Source organism: Aplysia californica, unplaced genomic scaffold (genome assembly GCF_000002075.1).
Source record: "Aplysia californica isolate F4 #8 unplaced genomic scaffold, AplCal3.0 scaffold00171, whole genome shotgun sequence".
Classification (NCBI taxonomy): domain Eukaryota; kingdom Metazoa; phylum Mollusca; class Gastropoda; order Aplysiida; family Aplysiidae; genus Aplysia; species Aplysia californica.
Genome location: NW_004797441.1, coordinates 51,812 through 65,374, shown reverse-complemented (window position 1 = coordinate 65,374; position 13,563 = coordinate 51,812). Strand labels below are relative to the sequence as shown.

At 37.5% G+C, this 13,563-nt stretch overlaps 1 protein-coding gene across 1 annotated transcript in view; it reads left to right on the top strand.

Annotated features, from left to right (window-relative positions):
- Positions 1–11,223, top strand: part of LOC101845771 (COMM domain-containing protein 3) — a 13,074-nt gene extending 1,851 nt beyond the window's left edge. The window contains exons 2-8 of the mRNA XM_005098037.3: positions 2,286–2,397; positions 3,948–4,011; positions 5,913–5,947; positions 6,877–6,937; positions 7,630–7,686; positions 9,364–9,423; positions 10,617–11,223. Of these exons, the coding sequence (XP_005098094.1) occupies positions 2,286–2,397; positions 3,948–4,011; positions 5,913–5,947; positions 6,877–6,937; positions 7,630–7,686; positions 9,364–9,423; positions 10,617–10,676 (449 nt within the window). The 3' untranslated portion in view covers positions 10,677–11,223. The remainder of the gene's footprint in view (positions 1–2,285; positions 2,398–3,947; positions 4,012–5,912; positions 5,948–6,876; positions 6,938–7,629; positions 7,687–9,363; positions 9,424–10,616) is intronic.
- The last annotated feature ends 2,340 nt before the right edge of the window (positions 11,224–13,563 follow it).

Genomic DNA, 13,563 nt, shown 5'->3' with positions numbered 1-13,563 from the left:
GAAGTTGATATTCGTGTTCTGCGCATCAATATTTAGTAGAAAATAGACAACTGGTAGCTGAGTGTGAGACGGGAGGGAAAGTAAAAAAATACCGATATCGATACTGATTTAAATATTCAGTATAGATGTGTTATCACAGTAGATCTAGCCAAAGAGTCTACATAACAAGAGGGGCCACTTCTCTCTTTGAGCCAATTAAAAAAGTGTCCTCAAAATTCGGTGGCGCCCTCTTCGCAAAAGCGCACCGTTTGCGAACAGAGTTACCCTATTTGAGTTTAAAAAATGAAAGTGAAACTAGCAAGTTTTTGTCGGAAGAACGCTTTTTAAAAATGGTTACGCTGACAAAAAACCTCTTCCGGAGGAAAGGGTGATTGTTTTCTTAGTTTAATTTGACTTTAGAATGAAAGGCGAGAGGTCATTAAAATTAAAAAAAACTAGAACTCCACACTGAACGAACCTGAACTGCTGATGAACAGCAGTCGATCTGCGCTCGCAAGGAGGTGCTATTCCTATTCTTCTTCTGGAGAAATGAAAAAGAGCTTCAAAACAGACTGCAGCACCATCTGAAGCAAAGAGCGAACTTCCGGCGGACACTTTTTTGGCTGAGTGGCCCATCTTGTTATGTACTATCTTTGATCTAGCCTACAAAATGAGCAGTAAAATTTCATTTACAAGTATTTAACAATGCAAGGCAAGGGGGGTTTCAGGAGGAATCTTAACAATTGCCAAAAAGCGGAGATAATATAAATTAGTATTGAAAGTAGTGGGTATCATTACTTACTTGTACTATAGATCATTACTAGATCTATAGATGTGAATAGTTTCACAACAAAATGAGACAAAAGCCAATTTGGAAGTTTGGGCGAAATTTGTAGGCCTACTGTCGTACTAGAAAAGTGAGGTGGCTTCCAGAGACCACATTTTTTTCACAAAAAGATTTTTCTTGCAGAAAATTTAACCCTTTAAAAGCGGTGGCCCTTTTTTTTGACAAATCGCAACTTGTCCTCTGCGCACCCATCAAGTTTTCTCTTCAAGTCACCTGACCAGTGACGGTGGGTAAACCTAGATTTGGGTGGGGCTTAGGTTTCTTCCACTTCTTTACCACCAAAAAGCAAGCAATAAGAACAACACAGTGATGATTTTTCTATACTCACGGCGAGCCACGGCATTTTGAGAACCGTTCAAATGAGAAGTCACCTTTGTCTGCCATCTCTTTGTTCTACGTTAAATTCTTCTGGATGGTGGGGACGAAGCCGTTTCACCTCCAAATTTCTCTAATTAGTTTTTATTTGATTATTGTTAAATCTCAGTGGCTCAAACACACAGCACTCCAAACACACACCGTGTATGAGGTGGATTAGGTCGTGTTGTTGCAGAAAATAGAACACACCTAACAAAGGCCCAATGGGCGCATAGGTAACTGTGTCACTGGGGGAAAGTGTGTCGTAAACTTTCACCCCATTGTCAGGGCTGGGAGAGCGTGAGCCCTCTGAGCAGTGTTATTTTTTCCCAGTCTTCTACTTTTTTACAAGAGGGGTTTCATTAAGGAGAGACCGTGGGAACGGGCTGGTTGATTGCTGAGCCCTAAAGACATTTGATTGGCTGTTAGGTTACTATAGTTGTAAGCGGGAACAACAGTGATTGGATAAACGAGCAAGCCGCCTAGTTGATCACTATGTGTTCGTTGCGGTCGATCAGAACAGTTTCAACTGCTTTTTTCGTTATTTTCATTTGCCTTGGGATAGACTTGGGGGTGGGGAGGGGGGCTCAAGCCCATGAGCCCTTCACTACCCACCGCCACTGCACCTGACTTTGATTGTGGATGACGAAAGTTAATAATTGTTGGCGGTTCTTTCCCGTCCTTAGTATTAGTTGTGGATATGTCGAGTTTTATCCAAAATGTGTGGGGACCTCATCAATTTAAAAGATAGAAATCCAACATTGATTTTATCAAAATTAGTGAAAGCGTTACATCATGTTCACTCTAAAACCAAAGTTGCTTAAGACTATTTCGGTAAATGGGTGAAAAGCAGATAATATATTATTTTATAGGCCTATATCATTTTTATATCATTTGTCTCAAAAACGGGAAAATGAATATGTTGCGGTTTTTTGTTAAACTGTTCATATTATCCAAATGAGACTGAGAGTCAAAATAATGAATTTTGTAAAAATGTTGATTTAAATATAGGCCTATATAATATTCTAAAAAAAAAAATTGTGACAAGACGTTCTGATCATTCTGAACTTGTAAGACATTTATTTTACAAACTTGGTTTCCTCAGAGAATCCTGCTTTCAAAGATACTGACAAAGCTATTTTGAAAGAAGCGTACAGTGGTCTTGTTACACTTATTCTAGAAGCTGCCAAACATGACAGTTCAGAGCAGAATATTAGGTAAGTACGCTACATTTAATAAAAATACTTTTTTTAGTTGACAAGAGCTTTACTTGTACTCTTTGTCTCTCAAGCCAGTAATATAATATGAGTCATGAGGCGGTGGAATCTTGCGTGGGTCAATTTTTTGGCATGTTAAGTTATTGGTATCCTCTGAAAGCTGATTTATTTGCCTTGCTTCCAATGAAATAAACATTCATTTATCTTGAATTGAACTCAACATATTTGCGATTGAAGGAGGTGAGGTCGCCATTTTTCAGTGTTGAAATTAGTGAGAAAATGGTCACCAAACTTTGGTGACTCCAATAGCTATATTAAATAGTCTTTGAAAACTGAAAAATGACACATTTTGTGCCTTTTATCAATGTTTTTCTGTAAAATTCACATGGAAACGTGTTTTTTATATGGACATACAAGAGATTAAGCCAAAAAATAAAAATTTGCTTAAAAAACTTCCAACAAACTGGCGGAAAAATGCCTGTTTCTACGATTCTGTTATTTTGACAAGCGCCTGATTTCACCATATCGTAACACATATTACCAGTTGTATTAACGTTACATTGAATAAAATGATGGCTGTAGAGTTGGTAAGAAGAACATATTTTTTCTTTTCAACTCCTTATCCAGTAAACTGTGTCCAGTGGTTTGTGATTGGAATTGCTATGCTGGTGATCTTTTATCAGCGACTTGGTCCAATTCCTTTATGATGATGATGACAACATATTTATTTTCAGCATTTTCCTAAAAAGGTCCTTCTTAGCGGAAGTTCCTTCATTAGATGAAGATCTATCAAAATAGGTACATTTGGTTTGATTTAATGACTAATTTAGGGACATGTAAGTCACTCGCCTCAGGTTTCATACAATTTATGGGGACTTTGTATAATAGAAAAGTCCCCTCTGGAGATAAAGAGTTAAGAGGGAGATCAAGAGTTAAGAGGGCAAACGCTTGATGGGGAAAAAAATGGAAGGCTCTACGTGCTTGTTGTTGATTGTGCCTTTACTTTAATAATGGTAAGGTTTAATCAAGGTAAGATTTTTTAAAAGGACTTATGAGCAACTGTCTTTATATAATATATATATATATTTATATATATATATATAAATGGGAATTTTTTTCTTTGTCTTTGATGGTAATGTTTTGAGACTAGCATACAGACAAAATAATGTGTACAGCAGATACCACTGAACAAAAATATGAGTTATTGAGACATGTACAGTTATAACATGAATTTCTACAATTTTTCTATAATAGGTATGTATTAGCAAGTTCACTGGTTTGAGTTGCGGGAGAAGTTTTATGGCGTTCTTCTTCTCTTTTTAAGGTTGGAAGTCCGTCAATGCCACCTGTCCGCAATATATGTATATATATATATATATATATATATATATATTTATATATAAGCTTGATGACATTATGAATATATGGCATTATTTCATATCATGCAGTAAAAAGGGAGAGACCTATTCTACAGGGCAACAGTAGGAGAGAGACAGTAAGAAAAGTTATTACTATTGATAATAAGTAGGCCCCTATTTGTTCTATTTCAGCTCAGTATTAGAGGATTGCAAGTTCACAACAGACAGGATTAGTAGTTTTGCAAAGGAATTTTTGGTGAGCATGATATCTGTTTGTTATTAAGAAAGTTTCCTGCATAGTGTCCTTAAACTAATGAAAAGAATTTAGCCTGGAAATAGAATTATAGTCTTTGCCACTCTAATAATTACAAGTTATTATATATTTACAATTTCCATGAGATCAAAGTAAATATGTGAGTATTGTCCTATTGTTTTGTCTCCCTTATTTTCCTTTTCCTTTTTCCTTCCTGTGGTGTCTTTAGGATGTCAAGGGGAGGTGCAGGTTTGCGTCCTGTGTTAGGTGTGTGGTGTCTGTGATTATATCCTTTTTAACCCCATCCAGCCAGTTCTTTCTTGGTCTTCCTCTTGATTTGAAGTCGGATTCTCGGGTGTTGCAAGCTCTAGTCACCAGTTGTTTCTGGGGCATTCTGGTTAGATGTCCAAACCATTTGACTCTTTGACGCTCTATGAATGTTATTACTGGTTTCGTTACTTATGCTGTCTCCTCTTGTGATGTTGATGGTTTTGGGGAGATCCTTCATTTCGCATGCATTGACTTTTCTTTCTTTGCTGTGTTTAGAGACCATGTTTGGCACTGGTATGTTAATGTTGGGATTTCACTTCGGTTGGGATGTTCTTGTGACTGAGCAGGGGTGCTAGCTGATGGGTCACTGTATTTGCCTTCATAGGTCTTGTTTCTGTTTATTTGTCCATGTGGCAATATGCATACGCCCATCCTGTGTGAAGATGCTTCCCAAATATTTAAATTCCTCTACTTGTTGGTGTTGTGTTCCGTCAATAAGGATGTTGAGTTTCCCTGAGTCTCTGCTGACCTTCATAACTTCTGTTTTTGAGATGGCGATTTTCATGTTTAGGTGTTTACATTCCTCATTTAGTTTAGTGGTGTGTTTTTGTAATTCCTTTTCATCTGTATTTAGTATATGCTCTTTGTCCGTTTGTTTTCCTCCTTTCTTTGGTTTTTAGAAGTTTCGGGGTGACCTGGGTTGACCTTCACGGCTAGCTTAGCGCCTCCGTGGCATAAAGCCTCACTGTACTTCTCCCAAACCCAGCAATCCCCTACTTTGTCCTGTTTCCATCTCCCTTGGTGTGGATGGAGGATTGGACTTTGTCTCCCTAGGCCCTATAAATTTGACCTTTGATTTTAGGGATGCTTATTATTTAAAGAACTATTCAACAAGTCTGTTCTCAGTACTGTTTTTGTTGGATTTTATCGCACTTTTACATATTATGGAGTCCACAAGAAAAATGGTTGTTGTCTTCAAATGGAACTGGTGAAGATATCAATTTTAAGAGGTTGTAGACTCTTGTACTTTCTTTTTTGATGAGCCAGCAGCGAAACAAATGAAGTCATTAGTCTATGACTATAAGCTTTTGAAATTGATTTTCTCAAGATTTACGTTTTGTGACTAAGCTCATTTTTTCCCACAGTCCCTTCTTGTTATGCTCCTTGTCTTCAGATTCATGTTTTTTACTTCGTTGTTTGTTCATAGCAAATGGACTCAACTGTCCACTGTTATTGTGTCAGTGCCTAGTTTTCTGTTTGCTTTGCAAGACACTGAAAATCTAATACTTCTGATTGTGGTGCTGTTCTGTAACTGATTTTGACTTAGTTAATATTATGATCCCTGAAATTACATGTATTTTGCAACATATGTAACCTGCCGCATTTCATATTTATTATGAAGTTTCTGATCATGCTCAATATTATGATCCCTGAAATTACATGTATTTTGCAACATTTGTAACCTGCCGCATTTCATATTTATTATGTAGTTTCTGATCATGCTCTTGAGCGAGTGATGCAAATACTGTCAATGCAAGATACTTTTTCAGTGACTGATTGCTCTCTTTTATGTCATTTCTAGTTTTTCTTTGTTGATCATACTGTATGGTGGTCTATTTTGTTTTTTTCTCCAGCCTCAAAAACCCCACGTTCAGCTCTTATTGGGGAAGTGAGTATGGCTTGAACTTTTTAACATACATATATTATTATATTCATCTGGTGTTTTGTGTGTTCATGTGTGGATGCACACACAACTTTAAATATTTTCTCTTTGACATCTTTAATTAATAAGAAATTTTCTGTTTGAGTGCAGTCCAACCTGCCCAAACGATCACATGTCCAAGAGAATCACATGTGCAAACAACTACGGTACTTCCCGCTTCCACCTCTTGTGCTTTTTTCTGTATTATAATGACACTTCTAGAGGATCGCCTGTCTAAAATGACCATTATTCTCCTCTAGAAAGAGTAGTTGTGTTTGACAGCTTCGACTTGGTCAATACCATGGTTTTTGGGTGTTCTCTGTTTATGTAATCACGTAATGTGACGTAAAGATCACCTTGTTCAATAAAGAGAAGAAAGGATTTTTTCATATTTTATAATTATGAGTCTAATAAAAAAAGTAATGATAATTTATAAATGAGTAATAATAATAGATAATAAAATTACATTTTATTGATCTGTGTGGGAAAATCTGGGTTACAATGGCTAACATACATATGTAAAAGTACATAATTTGAAATTCATACGTACATAAATATACAATATCACACCAATACAGAACATTTTCACAAGTATGCCATTACTGGTTGCTACTGTGCAGCTCCTTGGTTTATTTTTCAGCTAGGGTTGTCGTGTTTTGCTCAAGGACAGCACCCCCTGTGACCACCCATGTAAACCCTTTTTAAACAACACTTGCTTGAGATTACTTTTAAGTCTGAACTCATTACTCTCTTAGCTAGTGGCTAAATGTGTATCTAATTGATTTTGAATACATGTTAAGGGTTAATTTCTTTGAGATGTTAGAAGATGGAAGATCATTTTAAAATATTAGTAAAGCAAGTTTTTAAATCAGCATTTTATTTCTTTTGTCTTACAGAATCAGTTCAAGTTTCCCTCACATAGTTGATGTGGACTGGCGACTGGATTATTACATCAAGGTATTAATTTGGGATTGTTTCATATATATAGAGTTCCATTTGTACAAGATGGCCACCCACCATTGTCCAGGAGAAAAAGTGGTTGTCTTGACATGTGGACGTATAGGACGGTATCATTACAACAAAGTGCTAGGGGGGAAATGGGAAGTGCTTGTTTGTACAGGTGGTTGTCTTTGACAGGTGGCCATTTGAGCAGGTTTGACTATATGTAGTAAGGGTGTTACTCATGTGCCACAACATCTCTTGTGTGCGGATATTATTAGCACTTACATGTACTTTGTCATCTAACCAGCTCTCTTTTGTGTTGCTGTTGCACACGAGTCCAGTCTTGTAAACAAAAATTTTGATGTAACATACAGATAGCATGTCTAACAGGATGTTATACACACAAAAACATAAACAGTATGTGGTCCAGGATTTAAAGATGAATGTGCATCAGGGCCGAATTAAATCTGTTAAGCTTTTTTTGTGCACCTTTTTCTGAATCTGTGACTTTTGGAAGGAATTTAGTGAATGAGGATGCATTCGAACTGGTTGTAATAATCTGATAAACTGTAAGCTAAAAGATTTTTTTCTGTGTTTAATTGTAAAGTGTCTACCCCTGTGCATAAATAGAAGTGTGAAACGTTTTAAAAAAATAAAAAATTTAAACGATATGTAAAGTGACAGAAATGTTTTCTTTTCCTCCTCAGAACAACCACCTGGAGAAGGTCAACTCAGCAGTCTATCTCATATCACTGAAAACGGAGGTGAGTGCTAATGTAAATAAAAAATATACCTTTTGTTGCATTTCAAGACTACATTGCTGTCTTGTGCAATTAAAAAAATAATCGATTTTTTCATATAAAAAAATTTATAGCCTTTGAAGACTGATGAGCTCTTCTTAGTCTTAGCAGAAGCAGCCTCTGACGGACAACATAATTTTGAAAAGAAACTTTTACTTTAAGAAGCAAAAGTATCTGAACTGTGTCAGGCTCTTACGTCTTTCTGTTTTTGAAGTTTGGATCTAGATTTGACAGTGTCTTTCCATTTAGACTGAAATCATTTGTACAGTTGTTCCTACCTCATTGGATTTTCCTTTTCAACATGTCCATTGATCTCATTCTAGGGCCTTCATTTGTAAAGAACTATGCTGCTAGTTGAAATGACCCATTGCATTTAGTAAGTTGCTACACTTGTATTAGAACGAAACATTATTCAATAAATGACAGCACTCAGCTGAACGCTTTTCCCTGACTTCAGTAGTCTCCGCCTAAATGCACAGTGCTCGAGAGGACTCCTTGGCATGTGTTTATATGGTGTATGCGTTTACATGAAAATGTGCAAAGGAAGGAAGGGACACAATCATCTAATTTCTTTGATATTTCAGTGTCCTCCTTTGGGAGGGCGTGGGGGTCACTTTGGCCAATAATGTGGCCACTTGTGATTGTTTTGTCAGGGATTCCCTGACTACGGTTATGAATTAAAAAGACGTTGAATGTGGTGAATGGGTTAGGGGGTGGGGTGGGGGCAGAAAGACGGACTCACTGTTCTGAATGCGCTATAAAATTTTGGGAACATATATGTAGGATACTGTTGGTGATAGTCATAGGGACGAGCGCTCAACCATGTGGCTTTCCAAGTGACCACCCCTGACTGCCTGTCTTCTATTGCAACTCGTTAAATTCATGGGTGACATCATAATCAGACTTTCTTGGAGACTTGTCTCTTGTGATTCGTTGAACAAGTATGTTTTAAGTTCTTCGAGCACAGATGATTACTTGACTAATTTTTAATCCTACAGAGGCCTATCTAGTGTTCTACTGCATTAACACGTGTAGCTCATCATAGGTCTAACTAAACATTATGTATGCAGCCACTCAAAAACCAGTCAGAAACCCTCTCTCAAAGACGCATTTTGAGTTACCAATCAAAAAGCATTTTAACCCTAAGAAATTACTGCATTTGTATGTTTAAATTATATAGTAAAAAACCTGTCATATGATGAAAGCGTGCGTTTAGGCGGAGACTACTGTTTCATCATCAAGTTTTCTCTTATTGGCTCCCAACATGTTAGTGCACATCAGTGCAGTGAGTTTTTTCTGCTCAAGTTGTTCTCACCCCTCTTTCAAAAACTTTGGTAGGGATAACCGTGATCGGAATTGGAGAAAGCGACCCCCTCCTTCCCCCAGGTAGGTCATTATAATATCAAGGAAATGAGATAGTTGCGTCCTTTTCCCCCGTTGAACAGGTTCAGATAAAGCATACTTAGGAGCCATCCAGAGCACCGTGCGTTTAGGATTAGGCGGAGACTACTGAAATCTGGATATCAAAATTTTCTTAGGACTAAATGATGCTTGATAATGAATGGCTGAATCCCTCAGAGATACAATGTATGTTTCATTTTCATTAGGATTATTTGTTTTCTCTTTGCCATCTTTTATTAGGTTCCTGGCTCCAATGATATTCAAGAGGTGCAGTTTTCATGTTCACTTGAACAATTGCAGGTAGGCAAAATTTCCATCTTCTTTGATTTTTATTTATTAACCCTATCCGTATCTCATGTTTTACCATCGTATCCATACGACGTGGGGAACTCAGTGCCACCACTTTCCAAAGAGGAAATTTACTCATTAATCCGATCCGTACGCTTTGCATAGCAGTCTGTCAAATTGATTTTTTGAGAAATACGGAAAGTTTCAAAGAGACCTTCGTACTAGAAGTATTCTAGAATGTGAAGAATACAACCACGGGGGTACAAAATGACCCCAGGGCGTACGGATAGGGTTAATGTAAATCATCCAATGTTTGCTTGATGATGGTAAAAAAAAAAAAGGCTACAATTGAACCTGTCTAATAGCCACCTTTTATCACCGGTGTAAATGATCACTTGCCACTTCCCCCGTACATTAAAAAAAAATAAAAAATTTCTGGACATGTATATTAATTATAAAGACACTGTTCAAGACGTCTGCCTATTTTTAAGCCAAGCACTTCACCTTTTCGATTGCATTGCACGCAGCCCTCATAGAAGTCTTCTGTAATCAGCTTTCTTGCAGACGCATAGAATTAGCACACTGACCACACTTTTATTTTGCGTGATGAAAAATAGTAACAGAGTATTTATTTTAAAGGTCAGAAAAAAAGATCTTGTATCTCTGCAAAACTAGTTACTTCAGCTCTTATTTGATCATTGATAGTCAAGGCTTGGGTTGAACTCTGTTTGTGTTATAATTTGTCATGATATAGAAGTGGTTAATTACAAATTGTGGAGAGACACTAGAATTATTTTATCTTCAAAATTTTGTTTGTAGGACATAGCTATGAAAAAATGCCTACGGTTGATTTTTTTCAGAAAGGTCACATTTAGAACTCGAATACCAAGGAAAATTATGTGCAAACTTGCAATTAGTTTAAAGCATTTTGTCGGCCAGATAATAAAATGTCACAAGCCTTGAAAGCAAAATTTTTCAAGAGAGAGAAAAAAATACAGTAAATGGTGATGGCAAAAAGTGCAAATTTCCCTTTTGCTGCCTTCCTCAGAAATAAGCAAAGCTGTGAACAAAACCATTGTATAATATTGCTTCAAATGCTCAATGTGATGGTTCCCTTTGTTTTCTTTGTCCAATTTATCAGAATGTCTATTAATGAACTGATTTTGGTATTGAGCAAACTCTTCTCTCTTTTATTTCAATTCCAGGATCTAGTAGGAAAGCTGAAGGACGCCACAAAATGCATGGAAAAACTTACTCAAGGTTAAATGTATCAAAAGCAAGATGATAAAAATATTAGTATCAAGGACCGGAGAAATTGCAAGGATGAATTGGAGTGTGTGTATGATTGGCTGCCTTAGTATTAGGTCATTTTAAGATCTATCATCAGGGTACAGCAGTATGTTTGTAAGAATGTCGCCATTGGATGAGCATTATACAGTCAAACCTCATTATACCGCCACCTTTGGAACGAGCATGACATTGGTGGTGTAGCAGGGTTGGCGGTATAATGGGGTTCTGTACCAGTGTAAAAGTAACTGGGTGTGCATTGTGTGGTGAGACATTTAGAGAATATGAAGACAGACTTGGGGTATACAAAAGAGAAGAGTTTTCTTTTTATTCAGAACAGAACAGATACACTTCATAGCAGTTGATGAAAATTTGATTGTTGTTATGGTCACTCTACCTTCATTTTATGTTATTTATATATATTAAAAAGTACCATACTTTGAAAATAATCTTGAAATCTCACTTTTGTTCCTTACTTACGTTGTTAATTTATTTGTGTTTCAATACAGTTGAAGTTGAACATAATCATCACAGATTTGTGACTTGTCTCTCAGAACTCCACTAAACATTGTCTGTGTGGAATTTGTATTATTATTTTTATTATAATTATAACAGTTATCTCAGCTTTTCCTGACAAATTTTAGCCAAACAGCTGGAGGCTTCCTGTTGCTGTTACTAGTGTTGTTATGGTTATGAAACAAACTCAAAGTGTAAGATGATGCTAACAGTAGCTTGCTGTTGGTTTTTAGTTTGGTAAAAGTACGTTTGTTTTAGTGTTTTACGGCACTTGCAACACAATAAGGTCTTATAAGTGCCGAAGATTAGAGATATTACAAGGAGTAACAAACACAAAAAAAAGGAGGGTAGATAAAGATGATAGATGTTTGATAGGAAAGAAGAAGCAAACCACACTAGAGCACCTGCAAACCACCCACTGGTAAGAGTTTTACAGCTCTTGCAACACAAATTCAAATTGGTCAAATAAATGTAGAAGATTGGAATTGGAAGTGTTACTAGAAGATAACACAAAAAAATGAAGAGAGAGAGATAGATGTTTGATAGAAAAGAAGGAACGAACCACACCTGAGCACTTACTTGCCCTTGGTTTGTGTCAGAATAACTTATAAGTATTCAATATAGAAAAGCCCATATACGGCCAAGATTTAATTAAAGTTTGATTTGAAGAGTCTTACTCCCAGGTTTGTGGCAGGCTGTGGACCAGAACATGGTGCAATCCTCTCGGTCTGGTCAAGTTGTTCTATACTGCAACTTATAACTGACACTGATCTGTATGCAACAATGCATTTTGCAACCTCTGATTTGGTAACTGTTGAGCCCCCCCCCCCCCCCCCCCCAAAGTTATACTGTGGGTCAGGTTCAGAAAACCGGTAGGCCTACTATTATACTGCCGCAAGTAGATAAAACGCTTTTTTCCCCTTTAGAGTAGTTTTGAGAAAAAGTTTTTTTGGGGAGCGTAATCATTTAAAAAGAGTCATTCCGAAATTTGAACTCTAATTTATTAAAAAAACTAGTCACAGTTTCAATTTTGTTTCTTCACACAAGTAAGGTAACTGATCAGGCTTTTGATTTAGCTAATGAAATATTTCGGAACCAAAATGAAAAAAAGCGTTTTGTTAGTTTACGGCAGTATGTAGGCCTGTTATCTCAACTTCTGTCCATGACAATCAGTAGCTTTCATATTTTACAACTGTAAACAGACTATGGTACACACAGTTGTGACACAGTATTAAACTTACTTATTAGTTACATGATGAAGGCCTTCTGCAGTTAACTGACATTCCCTTCTAAAGAAGAGCTTTAAAGGAAGGGAAGTCTCTTGAGTGTTGAGTAAAGAGAAGCACTTCGATCCTGTACAGTAGTCTCTGCCTAAACGCACGGTGCTCGGGAGGGCTCCTCAGCGTGTGTTTACACGGAGCGTGCGTTTACATGAACCTCAAAGGGAGGAAGGGACGCGGTCATCTGTATACGCCTTGATATTCTAGTGACCTCCCTTTGGGGTGGGGGTCACTTTGGGCTTTGGGTCGATAATGTGATGACACGTGACTGTTTTGTGAAGTGAAGGATTCCCCGACTGCGGTTAAGAATACAAAGGCGTTGAATGGGTGTGTGTGCGCGCTCGTGTGGGAAAGCAGAAATACAGACTCAATGTAATGATATGCACCATAAAATGTCGGGAACAGACAGCCTAAAAGGAAATTGTTCGTGATAGCCATTAGTCATAGAGACGACGGCCCAGCCACGTGGCTTTCCAAGCGACCACCCCCGACCGTAAATTCATAGACGAGCTTTCACGCGCGCTGCGCATCATAGGCCTTGGTCTAAACTAAACATTACATGCAGTCACCCAAACACCAGCCAGAAGCCTTCTCTTCTTAAAGATGCATTTCCATTGACCAATCAAATAACGTTTCAGCACCCCCCCCCACATTTCACCGACCAGTCTTAGACCTATGTGTCTGTGGAAAATTGGGTGTGAAAATGCTGTCTATCATTATCTGTGTTCGGCGTGAGGGCCAATCCCACTCACCAAATATCATGCTGTCTAGGCTTGTCTTATGCAAGCTGTGTAGACTTCCCTTTGTTCAGCTCCTGTCGGCGTGTTTCATGGATTGGAACGTACGTTTAGAGGGAGTGACCGTACATTTGTACGTCTAAATTATGTAGTAAAAAACCGACAGATGACGAAAGCATGCATTTGAGTTGAGCGTGCTTTTAGGCGGAGACTGCTGTATACCGTTGGAAGAAGCGAGACAGATCGACAGGAAAAAAGAAGTAGGACCTACATAGACAAGAGGAGGATTACAATTCAACAACACGTGATACTGATGATACTGATAATGGTCA